The sequence below is a fragment of the Vombatus ursinus genome, unplaced genomic scaffold, assembly GCF_900497805.2.
Source record: "Vombatus ursinus unplaced genomic scaffold, bare-nosed wombat genome assembly UNPS02012901.1, whole genome shotgun sequence".
Classification (NCBI taxonomy): Eukaryota; Metazoa; Chordata; class Mammalia; order Diprotodontia; family Vombatidae; genus Vombatus; species Vombatus ursinus.
Genome location: NW_020952679.1, coordinates 207,487 through 226,782, shown reverse-complemented (window position 1 = coordinate 226,782; position 19,296 = coordinate 207,487). Strand labels below are relative to the sequence as shown.

At 46.1% G+C, this 19,296-nt stretch overlaps 1 protein-coding gene across 2 annotated transcripts in view; it reads left to right on the top strand.

The window, feature by feature from the left end:
- Positions 1-1,700: 1,700 nt before the first annotated feature.
- Positions 1,701-19,296, top strand: part of TWIST2 (twist family bHLH transcription factor 2) — a 76,633-nt gene continuing 59,037 nt past the window's right edge. The window contains exons 1-2 of one of the 2 annotated variants that reach the window (XM_027858286.1): positions 1,701-1,776; positions 2,100-2,628. In XM_027858286.1, coding sequence (XP_027714087.1) covers positions 2,105-2,587 — 483 coding nt within the window. In that variant the 5' untranslated portion in view covers positions 1,701-1,776; positions 2,100-2,104 and the 3' untranslated portion in view covers positions 2,588-2,628. Of the gene's footprint in view, positions 1,777-2,025; positions 2,629-19,296 lie in introns of those variants that run through there. The other variant, XM_027858287.1, reaches the window with a different exon arrangement.

Genomic DNA, 19,296 nt, shown 5'->3' with positions numbered 1-19,296 from the left:
GGTTCACCAGGCTACCTACCTACCCCAAAGTCATTTCTGCAAGTTTCGCTGGAAAGCTACGGGAAAGAAGTTGAAGGGAGTCGGGCAAAGGTGGAATGTGCCAGCAAGACAGTGCAATCCACGCAAGCACGTGGAAGGGCTGCTCCCACAACCCCGGGGGCTTCCTTTCATTCGTGTTGTTTCTCTTTGATCTTGTAGTTTTACTAGTTTTTCAGAAATACAGAAATGCATTGGTAAAAAGGATTGAAGGGACTCTTGAATGAGCATTTGCCCACACTGTTGCTCACTTAGAATATGTGAGTTTTAAAAACAACTATTTCAGTGGCGTTTTCAGCTCTGGGTACGAGACACAACAGTTCCCAGAGATGGATGGTGCTTCCATTTCTGTCTGTATGGCGGTGCTTCACAGTTAAATCGAGGGCTCCTATTTGACTCATTTGTGTAAATAGATGTCTAGCGTTGTCCCTGTTGTTGGGGGGTGGGGGGGGGTGATACACAAAGGACTTTCACAGAACTTCTGGTCTCTTGAAGAGTCCTTTTTCCTAAGTGGGCGTTAAATGTCTTCACCTCCAGAACTCTGAGAAATCGGGTTTTATTTGTGAATTTGCACCTCAGGTAAGGACTGGGGGAAAAGTTTTTAGGGAGCGGAGATCAGGGAATGGAGCACTTGAATTCTCTCTTCCTCCTCAACTCACTCCCCTCCTCTTGTGCATTCTTTTCTCTTTCCTCTTTTCTTCTCTCGGTGTCTCTATCCCCTTCTTTATCTCTTTTCTTTTCTGCCGATTCATTTTTTTGCTCTTTTTTCTTCCTTTCTTCTTCCTTCTCTTCACTCGCAATTGATTCCTTCCCTGTCCTCTCTCTCCCCTTTTTCGGATCTCTTTCCCCCTCTCTCTCTCCCTCCCGGTCTCTTTCCCCTTCTCCTTTCCATGTCTTTCCTATCTAGCACCTAACTGCCCACTCAACTTCCCGCCCTCTCTCGGGTCCTTCTCAGGTCCCTCGGGATGCCCGGTGGGTGCGGGGCCTCAGGGTGCCAGGGCCGGCTCATCCCCGACGGCGCTGTCCTGACCCAGGCTTCCCGAAGCGCTCCCCCGGAGGCGGGCGCTCGTACTCGGACGGCTCCAGCTCCGACTCTGCGCTCGCTGGACTCCCGGAGCAAGCGAGAGGGGTCCGTTAGCGGTGCTGGAGCGCGGTCACCCGGCCGGCCCCGGGGAGGGGAGAGGAGCCCAGCTGAGGGACTGGGAGAGCCCCGCAGCCCAGCGCCGACTTCCGAAGCGGGCGAGCCAGCAGACAAAGCCGCCGCCTCCACCGCCGAGGGTCGGGCTGGAGGGAGGCCCCCGGGCTGGCCGTGCTGTGCCACGAGTGTCCAGGGCCGGGCGGGGGCTGGGAGCGGGAGCTGGGGGCAGGGAGAGGAGCGAAAGGTCCCCCCCCCACCCAGGAGTGGAGAGAGGCAGCGAGATGGGAGAAGCAGTTCGCCTTTCGAGGTGCCTTCCCCAGATTTCGGCTCGGTGTAACCCAAAACTGTGAAAGTTTTAGCTGGGAGGGAGGGGGAAGGAAGGGGGGAAAGGAAAGAAAGAAAAGAAACTCATTTTCCTCCCCCTTGAGCCGGCGTCCAATCAGCGCCGGGCTCCGCACCTCCCTCACTTCTGACAACTATTTAGCGACGGAGCCCAGCTAAAGTTTCCAAAAAAGTTAGAATAACTTCCTCTCTCAAAGACCTCGATTTTGCACAACCCGTCCTTGAAATAAGAGACTTTCGAGAAACTTGGAAAACGTCGGGTCAGCAAAACTTCTGTTTTTCCAAAAGGATCTGTCTCAGGAATTTCAAACACATTGAGGCTTACACGCGCGCTCACACCGCGCGCGCACACACACACACACACACACACACACACACACATACACACACACGGAAGGAAGGAAGGAGAGGGGAAAGAGGGAGAGAGAGAGAGAGAGGGAGAGAGAGAGAGAGAGAAAGAGAGAGAGAGAGAGAGAGAGAGAGAGAGAGAGAGAGAGAGAGAGAGAGAGAGAGAGAGAGAGAGAGGCAGGCAGTGAGTTTGTCTAAGTTTATTTCCTTCCTCCTTCCCCTTGCCTCCTTGCAGAAAGAATGGAGGAAGGCTCCAGTTCTCCGGTCTCTCCCGTGGACAGCTTGGGCACCAGCGAAGAGGAGCTGGAGAGGCAGCCCAAGAGGTTTGGCAGGAAGAGAAGCTACAGCAAGAAATCCAGCGAAGATGGCAGCCCCACCCCGGGCAAGCGGGGGAAGAAGGGCAGCCCCAGCTCGCAGTCCTATGAGGAGCTGCAGAGCCAGAGAATCTTGGCCAACGTCCGGGAGAGGCAGAGGACGCAGTCCCTGAACGAAGCCTTCGCAGCCCTGCGCAAGATCATTCCCACTCTGCCCTCGGATAAACTCAGCAAAATCCAAACCCTGAAGCTGGCCGCTCGGTATATAGACTTCCTCTACCAGGTGCTGCAGAGCGACGAGATGGACAATAAAATGACCAGCTGTAGCTATGTGGCCCACGAGCGGCTCAGTTACGCCTTTTCCGTGTGGAGGATGGAAGGCGCGTGGTCCATGTCGGCATCCCATTAGCTCAGCACCCGAGACTCCCGAGAAGCCCAGCTGCTGAAGGGGTAGGTACCTGGTTCTTTTCTTCTCACCCTGCCCCACTCTTCTTTCCCAGCGATACCAGGCCTGGGTTGGCACCACTGCTTGGCCTGGACAGGAATAGCTGGGCACTTTGGTGGCCCATCATCCCCAATGAAGGGATAGCTGGGCCTCTGGACTCTTCTTAGACCAGCCTCCTTGTAGGGCTCAGACCAGGGCCTCTCCGGGAGGGCAGGCAAAGCTCAGGTGGCTCGTGTGGCCGTGCAGAAAACCTAACCCTAATTCCAAGAATTTGGTCCCTGGCAATAGGCTACTTAGCACTTTCTTGAGTCTGTGATACTCAGGATTTTTGCTTTGTCCAAAACCTGGGTGAATTAATGCCTGCCTCTGTTCCCCTTTCTAAGAACAAAAGAGATGAGGGAGAATGAGGGAAGTCAGACCCAGGGCATCACACTGGCAACAGGACACACCGCTTTCCCTTTTGCCCCAGGGATGGGACATGCTGGCTGGAGTCTGGAGGAAGGAGGCAACTCACAGATGGAGGAAGGGGACAGAACTTCCCACAGAGCCAGAAGGCATTTCTTATACAAACAGGAGTGTTTTTCTTTCTTGGGGGGTGGGGGGAGAGGTTGTGTATAAGAGGACACAACCAGCAGAGCCCAGTGACAGCAAAGATGGACAACAGCTGCTGTTTGTAGCAGAGCCTCCCAGGGCCCTGGAAGAGTCAGCTCTGATAAAGCTGTCTTAGAGGGATTTCTCTGATCCAGTTGGGCCTCTCCCAGAGGGCGGCACTTTACAAAACCAGCCCTGATCTCACAGACAATCAGTTCTGTACTAGGGCTTCGTGTATGTATATATATATATATGTATATATATATGTATATGTATATATATATATGTATGTATGTATATATGTATATTTTAATTCAGTTTCTGTTTCCATGCTAAGGCTCCAAGCTGGGTGTGTGAGACTGTTTGGGGTTCTACTGCTGCCCAGGCCCCCACCCACTTACAAATAGAGATAACATCAGCATTGGTCATGTTCAAAAGGAGTCAGCCTCCTTGCCTCCCAGCCTCTGTCCCAGCTCCAGGCCTATGACCAGGACGGGCTCGAAGCAGGCTGCTGGGGCTGCCCTCCCAGAAAACTTGTCTGATTTCTTCTGACTCTGTCTCACCTCCCTCCTTCTCTCTCCCTGCCCTTAGCTTAGGTAGAGCCCAATGCATTCTTCCCTTTTCAGCTTGCTTTTATAGGAAGTGTTTGGAGTTAAGGGACAGAGTTACAGACATAGCCCCATATAAATACATGCACGTGTAGATATACATGTGTGTGCCCATGTGTATGTATATTTATACATATGTTTATGTGTGCATGTGTGTAAGACTTAGGTAAATCCAGAGTCTATGTATGGCAAACATACCTACAGAAATAGGTCACAGACATTGAATACATGTGTACTGCTCTAAACAGGGTCTACATTGGACTGCAAAAAGCTTGACTTACCCTCAGGGACATTTGGGTCTGTTTTGATTCTTCCATAAACTGACACCATTAGAAGGAGGCTCATAGCCATGATGATTTCTCAGGATCGTAATATTCCCACAGTCTTGTGTGTGATAGAGAAGAGAGACAGATTGCAAAGTTCTTGGTTTAGGAGCAGGTCAAGTAGTAGAGTAAGGACAGATTGATCTGGTGCAATAGAGCAAAAGGTTGTGGGGCTGGTGGAACAGAGAGAACAGAACAAGAAGGGAAGAGAACACTGGACGCATTGGGGATTTGCCTCCTGCGCATAGTGAGGACGCAGGTTGGTCATTGCCTTTTTCTGATGAAAAGGACACTTCGAAAAGTCTTCCTGAGAATGCCTGCCGATGAAGGAATAGATGCCTCACCGTCCCCTCCAAATGGACACGTGGAGAGAAGTGGGGACCAGTGACAGGATCACTAGAACCAGAGCAAAATACTCTATTTTTGTTGTTGTTCGTGTAAGACAGTTTCACCTCTTTGCACTCTTTATGGCTCTATGACGTCTTCTGAGAGCTGCTTAATGTCCTGGTGAGTCTCGTGGCCTTTCCGAGGACGGAGTAAACTAAGGTTCGTTGGAGCTGAAGATGCTGCTGCTCCCTCTTATGTCTACCTATCCGGGGGCACCTCCTTTGCTCCTGAGAGTCACTCTGTCTTGCTAGCATTCAGCTTTGTCCAGAAGCTCCATTTTTGCCGTGACTGAGAGAAGCCACTTTAGTAAAATTGTTTGGAAGATCGTCAAGGCTTGTTTGGTGGGTTGTGTTTTCGAGGAAGCAGAACCAAATAGTTGAACAAAGAACGATCAACTTATGGGAATCGTCTGCTTTTGTCCAAGGCAGATGTAAAGCGTCCCCAGCGCATGATTTCTCAGGGAAAGCAAGTTTAGATTGTCTGAGAACAGAAAGACAGCAATGGTAGAATATCCTAACTCTTCTTAGCCTTTTATTGTTGCCAAAATTATATATATGAGCCACTGTTTGTTAGTTGCTGTTCTCTGTTATCCTTTGAATAGCCCTCAATGGATAGTGTGGGGTACAGCACATCAGAAAAAAGACCAGCCAGATGAAAGGTGTCATTGTTGGGGGGTTTAAACACACATACACCCTTCCCCCACTGTTTAAGAATAATGTCAACAGAATTATAATTATGATTGTCCCAGTAAGAAAATGATGGAAAGTAAATACTAGGAGCCATTCGCCTAATGAAGGAATTTAGCTGGAAAGTTTAGAATTTCATTGAAAAACAACGCCATTTCAGATCTCCAGGGAGTCAGCTGTAGAACAGAAATGAAGATATATTTAAGGGAAAATCTACTTGTTTAGCTTCATTACTAACAATCTCTTCTCCCCTTCCCCTCCCAGTCCCTCACCCCCTGCTGAACATATCAGTAAGAGGATCTTTCTCATGAGTCATCTTTGGGACAAATTTAGAATATTACTTTTTCTTTATTTACTATCTTTGCTTTTTCCTTAATTCAGAGCATTACAGACAGCAGGCTCTGAAAAGCTGCGTTTCTTTCAACAGTCACACTTAGACACACACACACATATAAAGTGAAGGGTAGAGACTAAAGTAGCAATCGGTCAGGATGTCCCCTAGTGAGAAGGGACCAGTTTGCATAGGATTTTCAGGCCAGAGTGGTTTGGTTTGCTGGGTCTAAATTATCTAATCATAGACCGAAGTCTATTCTGACCTCGGAGGCCAGAGACCCAGTTGTGGATAGGCCGGCCTTCTAAAACCTCCTTGCTCTTGAAGCTGAGCGTCTACTGCTAACAATTATGAGAAACGAAATTTTGTTATTCTCACCAAGGATTTGCCAAGACCAGGAGTCTGGCTTCTAATTTTGACGAAGGATTCTATGTGTTTCCATTCATCTGAAAGCTCTGAGTGAACTGATGGTTTGGAAAACCAAACTTCAGTTTCTAGAAGAAAAAAAAATGCCGGAAATTGCCAAAGTGGAAGCTCATGCTTTACACTGATGTTTCTTCTCTTGCCAGATTTCCGAAGTGTAAGAGGACCTGAATTAATGGGTCTGTTTGAACCATCAGCTAGATCTCTCCCAACAGGAAAATTCCAAAGGTTTGGGGAGTGTGAGAGTGTGTGTGCATGTGTGTGTGTGTGTGTGTGTGTGTGTGTGTGTGTCATGTATGTGTGTGAGAGAGAGTTAAATTGTTCTGGTAATATCAGAGTTAGGAGGGCAGATATTCATGCTACGTGGCCTTGCAGATAGGTAGGTGATTCGTACATGTCCGGTGGTGACAAGGTCTCTAAGTATGCTCCACATTATTAAAGAAAAACCTCTGGCTGGAATTTCAGTCGAGTGGGCCCAAAATGGGCATGCTGAACTGGCGGCACTTCCTCAGCGGGCACCCTCCACTCCCAGAATCACACCTGCAGAATTTCCTACTGGGGCCAGCCTTGACGTAGAGGTTGCCTCTCACCACCGTGGCCCAAAGACCAGGGCCGTGCCAGGGGATGGCTTTCAACCATTTCTTTTGGGAGAAAATGTGGAAACATAATAGCTGAGTGGTGTCTGTAGTCGCATCAGGAGTAAGATGCAGAATGGAAGGAGCAAGTCCAAGAAGCAGAGTCGAAATCTGAAGGCTGGGGCTGGAAGAGATGAGGGCAGGCTGACCTGCTTGGGGAGGGCTTCTTCTCCCCTCTGGCACCTTTGTCACCAGGAAAAACGAACCTGGGTGGCCATATTGATACCAAAATCTGTCCACCAGTATTCTTGTGCCTTGCTCCAATGTGGCTATCAGCGGAAAAACAATCCCATGAGGGTGCTTGTCCTCTCCTGTCGCAAAAAAAAAAAAAGGATCCTTTCCACCCTTTCTCAGGAAAAGACCCTCTTGGGAAAGACCATGAAGATGAAAAAAATGAGGTTTCTAGTGCTTTTTATTCTGGAGAGGATTAACGAATGTCACTTTTATTTAGCAATGAGGTGGCAGAGAAAGCTAGAATTAAAACCTCATTTAAAATGGTCCTTTCTGAGCATAAGACTCCAACCAATCATTTCAGTTAAAACTGAAATAAAAATTGAATTTAAAAGCACACATTTTAATGAAGTGGCTGTAAAGGCTTGGGTTTTCTGGGTAGTTTTCTCTTCCTTCCCCTCTCTCTGGGCTTCATATTTGTATGAATCTTTTCTCACTGAGAGATTCAAAAACAAAACAAAGCAACAGAAACAACTACCCTGTGGGTGCATTCTGGAATGTCTCTTTATGTGTGTGACCTGACCCGGGAATGGTTCCGCAGGCTGGAAAATGAAAATTGTCTGCTTTCTCCCAGGGAGAAAGTCACCAACGAAGGGCCGTGGCCTAGAGCTGCGGCAGGGGCAGGCGGGAGAAATACAGCCACCTACCTTTGCCCCGATGAACTGGAAATGAGAAAGCAGTGGGAGGGGGGGACAAGTGGGAGGTGGGAGCTCAGTCCAGAAGCATCAAACCATTTTTTACAAATCTTGCCCTATCGAACAAATTACAGGACAAACGATGCTTTGAGCCGATGTAGAGATGATGAAGCAAAGCTGAGCCTCAAAGAGGCGCTTTCTTCCCCACTCTGGATCGGAGGCCTTTGCCTGGCTTCACTTTCATTCAGAATTTGGTGTGAAGGTGGAGAACAGGGTATTTGAAAAACAAGGTTTGTTATTAAAACTCACGGTCAGGATAAGATCCCAGAAATCTGAGCACAGAAATACCACCGGCAGAACCATGAGCCTGTTCCTATCCACCTAAAGGCAACATTTACCAGGGATTTGGAGAAGTCAGCCTTTGTTAGATCTCATGATACTTTGGGCAGATGTTGACAAACAGGAGAGCGCACACAGAAAAATAAGGCCCAACGTGTAAAGGAATAACAAGGGTGAGTCAGCCGCCGAATGCCAACGATACTGAGGGTTTGGTGATTGGGGAAACTTGAAGAAGCTGATCGGTGACAGGCTGACATGGCTGTTTTCCTTCTCATGTTGATGTGAAGCTAGAATGGGGTCCAATGGGATTCTCACCTGTTTGTCACAAGCAGTAATTACATCAAAAGTAAGAAATCAGAGGCCTGAGAAGCTCAACAGACTAATAGACTTGAGACGGGCTGGTCAGAAATGGGACACAGGAAGATTTAATCTGTATCCCAAAGCCCTATCATGGCATGGGAAAGGAGAACTTCGGGGGAGGGAGCATTATACCTTCATGATTGGGTGTGTGTGTGTGTGTGTGTGTGTGTGTGTGTGTGTGTGTGTGTATGTATGAGAGAGAGAGAGAGAGAGCACTCGTGCTCTCCAGCCTGCATGCGGGCATGTGTGCCAGCACATGTGGGGTGCCCTGGGGAAGAAAGGCACATTTCCCCACTGTGATTTCCTTTCCCCTTCTTCTAGAGCTCTCCTTTGAATTTTAGATGACCTGGTAGCTTTGTTCTCTCCTTCCTAGGTAGAACTGTAATTTTCCAAAACAAGTCATTAGAAGAAGAATCCATTGGAGGAAGGTGCTCTTTCCTCCCCGTTCTTCCTCTGCCCAATCCAATAGAAAATGCGCATCACCTCTCAGTTCTAGGAATGAATTTGGCGGTGGCTTCTGCATCAGAAATTCTTGCTGACCTCAGTTGAGTTTCAAGCCCAAGTCGGACCTGGTTTCATTTCAAAGGACAGGTGCCAGGCAGACGGTTCCAAGAGCTTGGTTAAGATGAGGGTGTTTAGAGGAGCCACAGAGCCCACCCGTGTGGGCAGCTCAGCGCTGCCAGCACGCTGCTCGGTCAGTCGCTTCAGGACAAGCACCTGAGTGTCGTTTGCAGGAGCCTTGCTCTCCGCTTAGAAAGTGGCTTCAGTATCACTGTGTGTGTGTGTGTGTGTGTGTTTGGGGGGCAGTGTCTGAAAAAATACCTTTTGTGCTGTGGATGCCATCTGCCTGGTGCACATATTCTCTGTGTTTTACTAACTATTGGGGGGTGGGGCTCTCCAAGAAAAACGTCACCCAGAATCTTTTGTCCCACTCCAGGCTGTGGATGGAGCTCTGTCTCCTTAACTTTATAGAGGGTTGAGCCTCCTCTGAAGGAAGGGGGACATCTTGTACAATAAACAAACTCCCTGAAAGAAAACATGGGGTGGCCGTTTATGGTCTACGATGCATGCTCCTTCCACAGTGGGCTTCTTGTGCACTCAGCTGTGATTGAGCATTCTCGGAGGCCTAAGGAAGGCTGCTTAGCAGCCAGTTCTCCCCTTTCCACAGGGAGATCGATGACTAGGGGCTTGACAAGCCATCTCAAGGCATTTGCTAAAGGTCATTGGGCTTGAAGGGTGTGCAGAAGTGATCAGATAGCAGCAGCCAGGTGCCGCCTGCTCTCTGTTAGGGAAGTTGTGATGGGAAGGAGCCTGTCTCTGAGCTTGCCTACTCTCCCCACATTTGAAACCTCAGCTCAGGAAGAGGAAGGGAAGATGGCCATGAGCTCAGCTGGATTGGTGTTTATTGGGTCCCTTCCAGAAAACCTGCAGGAGCTGTGATGGAATTCCTGATAGGAAAGGTTGGTGCTATTGAGTGTCCCCAGAGAAAAAGCTTGGATTTTAAAAAGAAAAGAAAAGAAATGTAAGAATTACCAAATATGGGGGGGCGGCGATGTTGGAAGGAAGGAATGAAGGAAAGATTTTTCTTTGAGTTGGGCATTTAGCAGTCTGTATTTGCATAGTTTTTTTTTTTTCTAACTGAATAAAATTCATTCAGAGACAAGATGGAAAGATATAAAATTCAGGATCCATTAAAAAAAGATAAATAACCTCTCTGCAATTTGCATTATATAGTGCATATATGTTCTTTCTACTTTGAGATCGATAAGCTACATGAACATTAAACTTTTTTTCTGACTTGTAAAATCAGTGGGGTGAAGGTGACCACTCTCTAGCTAATCAAGCCGACCCAGGGTTTGAGTGTCTATCTGTTCATTTTTTTGTCCTTATTCCCTGTGGTCCACCCACTCCCAACAGAACCAATGATAACAAGAGTCCATGCTCAGATGGGCTGACCAGGGCGCTCCTTTCTCAACAGCTCTTGGGCCCTGCCCTTATTCCTTACCCGAATCATACTTCCCTATTTATGACATCATCACTGTCTTAGCTGATGGGCGCTACGGCTGTCATCTCCTGGATTCTATGGATCCAGACTAGAATAAATCCCATGGGAAGAAGAAAGATCCTATGTTCATACCACTGTAACATAATAAAGGCAATAGAAGAAAACATGGACATATAATCTGGCAGATTTTATTTTAATTAAATGTTTAAACTCCTGATCAATATTTAAAATATTTCTCGGAATACCTTTCCTTGTGAAAAACAAAAACCAAAACACTTATCACCTCCAAGCCTCAATTGTATTACCTATAAAATGGGGATAACATGCTTAGTATGGGCAGTTAGGTGGAACAATGGACTCCAGGCCTGGAGTCAGGAAGACTCGAGTTCAAATCTGGCCTCAGCAACTTACTAGCTGTGTGACTCTGAGTAAGTCACTTAACCCTGTCTGCCTCAGTTTTTTCATCTGTAAAATGAGCTGGAGAAGGAAATGGCAAACCACTGCAGTATTCCAAGCCCAGTGCTTTGTCCGCTGCCCCGCTTAGCCGCCAGTATCTTTGCCAAGAAAACCCCAAATGGGGTCGCAAGGAGTTGGACGCCACCGAAATGACTGAACAACAGCAATCCTTAATATCCTTAATAGCAATCTGGATCAAATGAGATAATACAAAAGTTCTTTTCAAACTGAAAAGCCTTTTTAAACTGCAGCTCGTATTCATTTCCCATTTCCCTGTAGAGCTGTGTAGCAACTCACCAAAACAGTGGTACGTTGCTTTGGGGAAACTGGGGAGGAGTGGAGGTAGGAAGACACCTGGCAACCATCCCCGTGAAGGCTCTCTGGATGGGAGGGTAGCGGCCAATTACTTCATTGGTCACAGAACGGGGGCTTGGGAAGAGACTTTGGAGATCTTGTAATCCAAGCCTTTACTTTTACAGATGGGGAAACTGAGGCCCAGAGGGGGCTCACTGATTCTAAGCTGAAAGGGAGTTTAGAGGTCATCTAGTTTGATCCTTTCATTCTACAAACAAGGCGGATGAGACACTGACTCCGTAAGCTGCCCAGGGTAACAAAGCTGGCACGTATTTGAAGTAGGATTCTGACTCAGGCGTCCAGGCTCAAAGCCTTCCTCTCTCTGTTTCCCAATGCAGCGGCTGGGGGCTGTTATCTTGTGTTTTTTGACCAGGTGTAATTTTAATGTCATACTATTCATGCTCTAAAGAGGGACTCCGGTTAGCAGAATCTTGAATATTTTCCAGGATTCAAATTGTTTTTCCAACTGGTCCTTAGCCGGCCTTCCAAGATATTGATGGATGAGACAATGAAGAATTTTGCTCATTATTGTTTAATTAATCAAACTGGTTGCCAAAGAAAACCCTCCAACCCCGAAATGATTTAGACCTCTTGATTCCTGAGGTCCCGGTGCAAGGATTTATTTCCACCAGGGTGGATGACCCATGGACAGCCCTGGGGAGCTGCAGGGCTTTGGCCTCATACTTACACGCTGAAGTGCTTTATTCATCGTTCCTCCATGGCTCCGTTAGCCTTATTGAACGGTTTTTTAAAAATCTTTGACTTCCAAGGATTGCTTTGTTAAAAGAGGAGGGAAGGAGAGAAAGAGTGGGAAAGGAAAAGAGGAAGGGAAGATGGGAGGGGATTAAGGAAGGCAGAAAAGGAGGGAGGGAGGAAGCACCTACTACCATCAGGCACAAAGGCAAAAATGAAAAAAAAAACTTTCAAGGAATTTAGGCTTTCTCAGGGGAGGCAATGTATATGCATATAAGTATAAATGAAACATATACACAATCAGAGGGGCCCAGATTTAAAACCAAGAAGACCTTGGGGGCAATAAGTACAATGTCCTCACTTTACAAATCAGTCCCAAAAGTTGAAGTTAGGCAAAGTTAAGTGACTTGCCCAGGGTCACATAGCTAGAAAATACCAGTGTTGGTTTGTTCATTTTGGGAAGAGGGGTAGGAGAGGACAGCAGGGGGATGGGGGATGGGAAGTCACCAGTAGCTGTCAGGGAAGAGAAAAGGTTTCATGTAGGGGGTAACAAGTGAACTGAGGTTCTAAGGAAGGTGGGGGTTGGTTCTAAGACATGGGGAGGGGTAAAGAGAGAGAGAAAGGACAGAGGAAGAAGCATGAACATTTTCTCTCCAGTGGGGTTTGTAGCCATCTATGAGCATAATTAGAACTACATACTTGGTAATTGATATTAATGTCTTTAAAACTGTTGTAAACACCAAACAGCTACAAAGTGAGGCTTTCACTTTTTCTGACTTGATTTTTTAATTAAATTTTATTTTTAATTGATTAACAACAATCTATTTTGTCTCCCTTCCATCCTACTTCCACCATTAAAAAAGAAAGAAAAAGAAAAACCCTCTTAACAAACACACTTGAGCCAAACAAAGTCTTACATTGGCCCCCCAATCTCTCCTTCTGTGCCTGAGTCCATCCTGGCCCTATCAGGATGTGAGTAGCATGCTTCAGCCTCAATCTCTGGAATGGTCAGTGGTCATTGCATAGCCAACTTCATTTTCAAAAACTTTGTTGCAAGCTTGTCACACCCTGTTCTTTCACCCAGGAAGAGAGACAGACTGAAAAGACTCCAATCAGGACAGACTTTTGAAACAATTAAAAAAATGGAAGATGGCATTAATTTTATCATCCATTTCATTAGTGGGGCAAGGGGAGAACTCCCAATATCGAAACTCTGTCCACCCATGTAGGTTGGCAATTCATCGTCACCCTATAGAGAGTTGTCTGGGGACATTAACAGGTTAAGTGATATGACCTTGGTCACAGGGAAGAGCGTGTAATTATGAAATGATGTGGTATAGACTGAATTCTGTAGGGTTTCAGAGAAGGGACATAGCCTCAAGGCCTAGGAGATATAGATGGCATTTGGCATTCATAGGCCATTGGCAGATAATACAAAGGGGAGGAGGAATGGTGGACATAACTCATTGGATGCCAGAGAAAGACTACAAAAGAATCTTGACAGTCTAATAAAGGGCCAAATTAATAAGATGAAATTTGATAAGGGTGAGTGCAAAGTGTTATACCTGAGCTCCAAAAAAACCAACTATAAAAGAACATGATGAAGGAAAGGTGGCAAGATAGCAATTTATAGGGAAGAGATCTGAGGGGGTTAGTAGCCCACAAGCTCAAGATTAGTGACCATGATGGAACGGCAGCTCCCAAATCTTCCTAGGGTGTGCTAAGGGAGGCACATATCACACCCAGATGTAGGATGGCTGATCCAAATCATCCTGCTTTGTTGATCAGACCACATCTGGGAGGTGGTTGGCAGCACAGGGCACCAGATTTTATAGAGGGCATTACAAGCTGTTATATATCCAGAGGAAGCTTACAAGGATGGTGGAAGAAAAGAAAATCAAGAGGACTGATGGAAGAAACTGGGGGTGGTTCATCTGAGGCAGAGAGTTCATATTGGCCGTCTTCAAATGCTTAACAGGGTGCCATGGAGTATCATGGAGAAGAGGGAATGGACGTCTTCAGCTTGTCCCCATCAGGCAGGACTCATGTCAATGGATGGAAGCTATAGAGAGAGAGAGAGTTCATGTGGCTGTAAGGAAAATTTTCTACCAAAGAGAACTTTGCAGAAGTAGCTTGGGCAGCCTCGGAATGTAACGTGCTCTTTCCTGCTGGAGGTCTTCAATCAAAGGCTGACTGACCATCATCAGCCATGATGAAGGGGGGATTCTTGGTCAGCTATAGGTTTGGATAAGATGGCTCTTGAGATACCTCAAGGCTCTGATCTTCTCCAATTCTGTGACAGTTTAATGGACAATGGGGGTCTTGAACTGGACTTCAAATAAAGGCTAGGGTGCAGGTGGATAGAGCTAAAAACAGAACAGACTTCATGTAAGGAAAACAAAATACCTATGGAAGAAATTGCACATAGGAGTACAATAGGATGACTGTGTTATCTGGAACAGAGGAGCCCAGGGCAGGGATCTGCCGCTGCCTCACACATCACCACATTTATCTGAGGACAGGATTCCTTTGAACATGAGCCGGACAACTTCCACTTTAGACACTGCTGAAGGTTCCCTGAACGTGAGCCCACGAGGTTCCTGATTAAGAGAAAGAAATGAGAGGAAGCAACAACTCAGCATTTATTTCCTTCTTCTTGAGTGTGATGGCTAGAGACACAATCACACAATTATACATCACTCAAGTCTGCAGTCTGTTTGCTGATGAATTTCGGACCCAGAAAAGATTCCCATCTCTGGCCCCCAATCTGCCTCCAGGAAACCATGTCGGTTCTTTTCGACACCAAGGGGAGCCAAATGACCTTATTCTCTTCCATCTGTTGATTTTTCTTCCAATCATAAGAGAAGGACTTCTTTAAACAGTGAGACAAAGTTCATATTTTCACAGGCAGCGGGCTTCATCTTCCAATAGGTCTGGCCCAGTGCTTACAATAAGCCCAGAGCAGAGCTGTCCAAAGAGGTGCTTAGCAACTCGTATCTCTAGACTCATTTGGGGAAAAGCCAGTCTTTGGGTTAGACACAGCAGCAGTAGCAGCTATAATGGCATCCTCTGTCCCTTGGTGAGCCTGATAAATGGAAATGGTTTCCTAAAAAAACTCTACTTTCAATGCAGCTACTCTGTTGTGAAGCAGATGATGGCGATGCACTGTATGGGGCCAGTAAGGCAAAACAGGGAACAGATAGAGGAGGTGCCATACACAGATACTGACTTCTGGTCTGCCTTGCATTGTCATCCGTTTATAGAAGCTATGCATTCAAATTCATTCTTGTGGTTTGGATTGACTTACTTTTGTTATTTTAATTACATTTCCTCTCTGAACATGGGAAGAGGACAGAATCAGAGAGGCATAATGGATAGACTTCTGTTCCTGGAGTCAAATCCCACCTCTGGCACTTAAGAGCTGGGTAAGGAGTATCTGCTGAGTTATTCACCGATGTGATTTGCAATCTGGGATCTGCATTGATGGAGGAAGATAGCCTAATGGAGGGTCTTTGTGCATATGAAATCACAGAACCTTGAGTATGCAAAAGGAGGTCAAGGACAAAAAGACGTTTCCAAGGGTCTCTGCTGTCCTTGGCACATGTCCATGTATCTGGTTTTCTCTCTTCATAATCTTTCCAGAGAGAAGGTATTTCTTGTTTCTGTACGGGCCTCCTGCCCATGCGGACAGATCACTTGTCCAAAGGTCTGCCACTGATCTGGTGACAGCTTTTTATTGTAACAGAGCCAGGGCACCCAGGACAATTAATTTCCTTTAAAACACACACCCATACCCCCCCCACACACACACACCCAAATGAGCCTCTTTGACCAGATATTTCCTGTTCAATTTTGAGTAAACTGGAATCAAATGGCGTTTTCTTTTACTGAAGGTGAAATGGAGCTTGAGGTTAAAACGTGGCGTTGTGTATTTTACAAAGAATTTTTTTTTAGATAGCCCCTAGTGATGATGTAGTAAGGGACTGATTATGGTGAAACATGAGAGAAGATCACAGGACAGCCAGGATGAAGAAGGGCCCTGAGTCTGTGCCGTACGAGGGTTGCTTGATGGAAGTGGGCATGGTTAGGTTGGAGAAGAGGGGCTCGCTTTGACTATTTGAAGGACGATTTTGTGGAAGACTGATTGCCCAGATTAAAATGTCTGGAAAGCTATCTGGAAGGCAGCGTGCCATAATGGTTACGTGAGCTGGCCTCTGAATCCAGAAGGCTTAGGTTTGTCTCCTGCCCCCGACACTTCCTGGCCAAGTCATTCAAGAGAAAATGACATAACACATTAAAAAGTGCTTTGTAGACCTTAACATACTACATACATGCTATTATTGTTATTATAAAGCCCTCTGAGCCTCAGTTTCCTCATCTGCAAAATGGGGACAATGATAATAATCTCTTATTTGACTGTGAGAATCACATGAAATAACATAAATTTATCTTAAAATCTTGCAAGCACTCAATAAAAATGAGACATTATGAGTCTTATTTTCTTCCAGACCCATATGCTGCTAGGAATAGCCCCAAGCTCAAGACATGTGCTTATAATCTCTTGCTTCCAAAATGAACTTTTTAAAAAATTGCATCATGTTGAGAAATGTCCTAAAAAGCCCCGAACGTGATTTGTTTTTACTATTTCAGGCCATTTATGTGCCCAAAGGTACTTAGTGCAGATGCTCCACCTGATGGGGAGATCTGATACGGGACAAGCAGTGATGTGTCCGGAGGGCGAGATGACAATGGTCAGAATCTTGGCCCTGCCGCCTCCCAGCCAATGGGATTCGGAGCTATAGTCACTGCTTCTCTGGACCTCACTTTTCTCCTCCACAAAATGGGGGGCTCCCTCCTCCAGCTGTCCTACACAGAGAAAGCACTTTGTAAGCCTTCAAGAGCTTTGTCAGTTTGAGACAGTTGTTCTTATGCTAAATATTGCACCAGCCTACTAAAGCACTATGGGGGAGCAGACAGAGTACTGGGTGTAGAGTCAGGAAGCTTGGGTTCAAATCCCACCTCGAACACTTACCAGCTGTGAGGTCACAAGTCAGTGATCCCCAGGTAAGGCCCTCGTCACATTTTTTTCTTCAAGATTTGCTGTTAAATGTACACTTTTAAAATCATTTTTCCATCTCTCATTGTCTTCACAAACAAGCGATATTTGAGGGTACTAAAAATTGATTTTAATAGGGGAGGGGTGGAATTTACCATTAGGACTTTCCTTTGATATGAGGGGGGAGATATTCTCTATCCTAAATGCCGTATGAATTTTTAAAATTCATTTTTACTAGTATTTATTATCTTTCCCTCCCACTGCGCCCAATTAAACATTTTTAAGTGAACAAATAAAACTTGCATTGGGCAGGTCCAAAAATGTCAGTCTCATTCAGTATTTTAAGTCTGTCTCCTCTCTGGCAAGAGTTGGGGGCGGAGGGTTCCGTCTTCAGTCCTTTGAGCTTATGGTTTGTCATTTCATTGATCGGAGCTGTAAGGCCCTTCAAGGCCTTTTTTTCCTGTGTTATCACTATATCAATTATTCTGCTTCTGTTCATTTTGTTCTTCATCAGTTCACTGAATCTTTCCAGGTCCCTCTGAAGCTGATCATTTTCTCTTCCTCTCTTATGGCACAATAATGTTCCATTACAGTAGTATGCCACAATTTGATTGGCCATCCCCCACTCACTTCTTAGTTACTACTTTGGGGCCTTCTACAAGAAGATCAGTCAAGTGAAATTTACCAGCTACTGTCCCCTAGACCAGGGATTTCCCATTCCCAGGTTGCGGGAGGTACTTTGTGGTTAAATGACTTGCCCAGGATCACTCAGTCAGAGGTAGGACTTCCTGACTTTGAGGCTAGCCCTCTCTCTGATGTACCATACAGCTGCGAAGGCTCAGACCAGGTGTCCTTTGACTCTTTGCCCCAATCAGTTACTTTGGATTCCCATGCGACATTTGCCTTCTATTCTTAAACGTGTTTTGTTTTGTTTTGTTTTTTCCTTTCTCTTTGAGCTGGAGGAAGGTACTGAAGCCAGCTTTTTGTAGCCTTTCACCTTTTCCACTGAATTATTTCCCAAGGTATCCAGTTTTGACAAATGTGTGCTTTGTTCCCATGTGAATGAATACTCTGTGACGCAAAGACCACATGTCATGGCATGGCAGGGCATGACCACAGGTTCTGTTCTTTGTTGACTTGCCTTGGGCAGTGGGCTCAGATTTTAATGGTGAGATTTTAATTTATCGGGGCACCCGGGCCATTTAGACACAGCCAGAAATCTTTTGGTTGTACAGTTCTCATCAATGGACCCCACAGGTGACCACTTGTTCCATTCGTGTGTCAGACAAGTTAAAAATTAGAATAAATAACTCAATAAAACTGCCAGGTGCAGTAGAAAGTGCAGAAATCCTCTTCAAAACCTTACAACCTCTGCAACGTTGGGCACGTCTCTCCCTTCCGAGGTCTTGATTTCCTGACCAGTAAAATGAGAGCTTTGGACTAGGCCACCTCTGGGGTCTCTTCCTGCCCTCAATCTTGGCACCTATGGACATACGCTCGCAAGGCTCTTCCCCTCTCAAGGCTCAGCTCTGGTTCTGAGATCCTAAGTCTCTTCCCTTCCCTGGGTCTTGATTTCATTATTTTACAGATGATGAAATAAGGTGGTTGGACTTGGTAGCCTTCGAGGTCCTCGTAGTCCCATATCTGTGGGTCTATACATAATGTGAGTGGAGAATATCCCTATTCATAGTGCACCCCACATGTGTACACACACAGACGTGTGTACATACATGCACACACATAAAGTCTGCAATGTGTTCAGGCGATTCATTTAAAAGGCAGGCTTAGTTTCCACTCTTCACTGCATTCACCCCCTTATGATATTTCCGAATCTCTGAACATAAGGAAAACCTTCCTTCCCCAGATTTTATAGGGAAACTTTCCACAGGACACCTTTTAACAACCTGCCCCACACCTCACCCCGGAGCTAATAGAAAACCCAGGCTGCTTCATGGACACCCTCAGGGCTCATTAATTACTGGTTCCTAGAGATGGCAGGCTTGGCTCCAACACAAATATTCACCTACCAGCTATGACCAAGCCATGTGATGGAATCCAGTGGTGTCTTCCAAATGACCCTCACAGTACCTGACAAATGGAGAAATTCAGCCAACCCAAGGAACGTCTCCTGAGCAGACCTTTTACACCATTTATTTCATAAAAAGAGCTTCCATATTGTCTTTTCTGAACAGGAGTATGCTTAAAAGCAGGAATAAAAGCTCCACAAACTCATTCTTAGGTTTGCAAGCACAGGATTCCCGAAAGCGTCATTCTTCCGAGAAGTCCTATCAGATCTAACACTGGAAAGGTCCTGAGAGACCCACCAAGGTAACCCCTTAATTTGACACAGACACAAAGCAAAGCTCACTGAAGACAGTGACCTGCCTCAACTCACACAAACGCAAAGTGTGCAAGACAAGGAGTCAGTGCATCCAAACCCAGGCCAAAAACAGGTGGGGTGGTGCCATATGGATTGTGCCCAGAAATTAAAAAAGAAAGAAAAAGAAAGAAAGAAAGAAAAGAGAAAGAAAGAAAGAAAGAAAGAAAGAAAGAAAGAAAG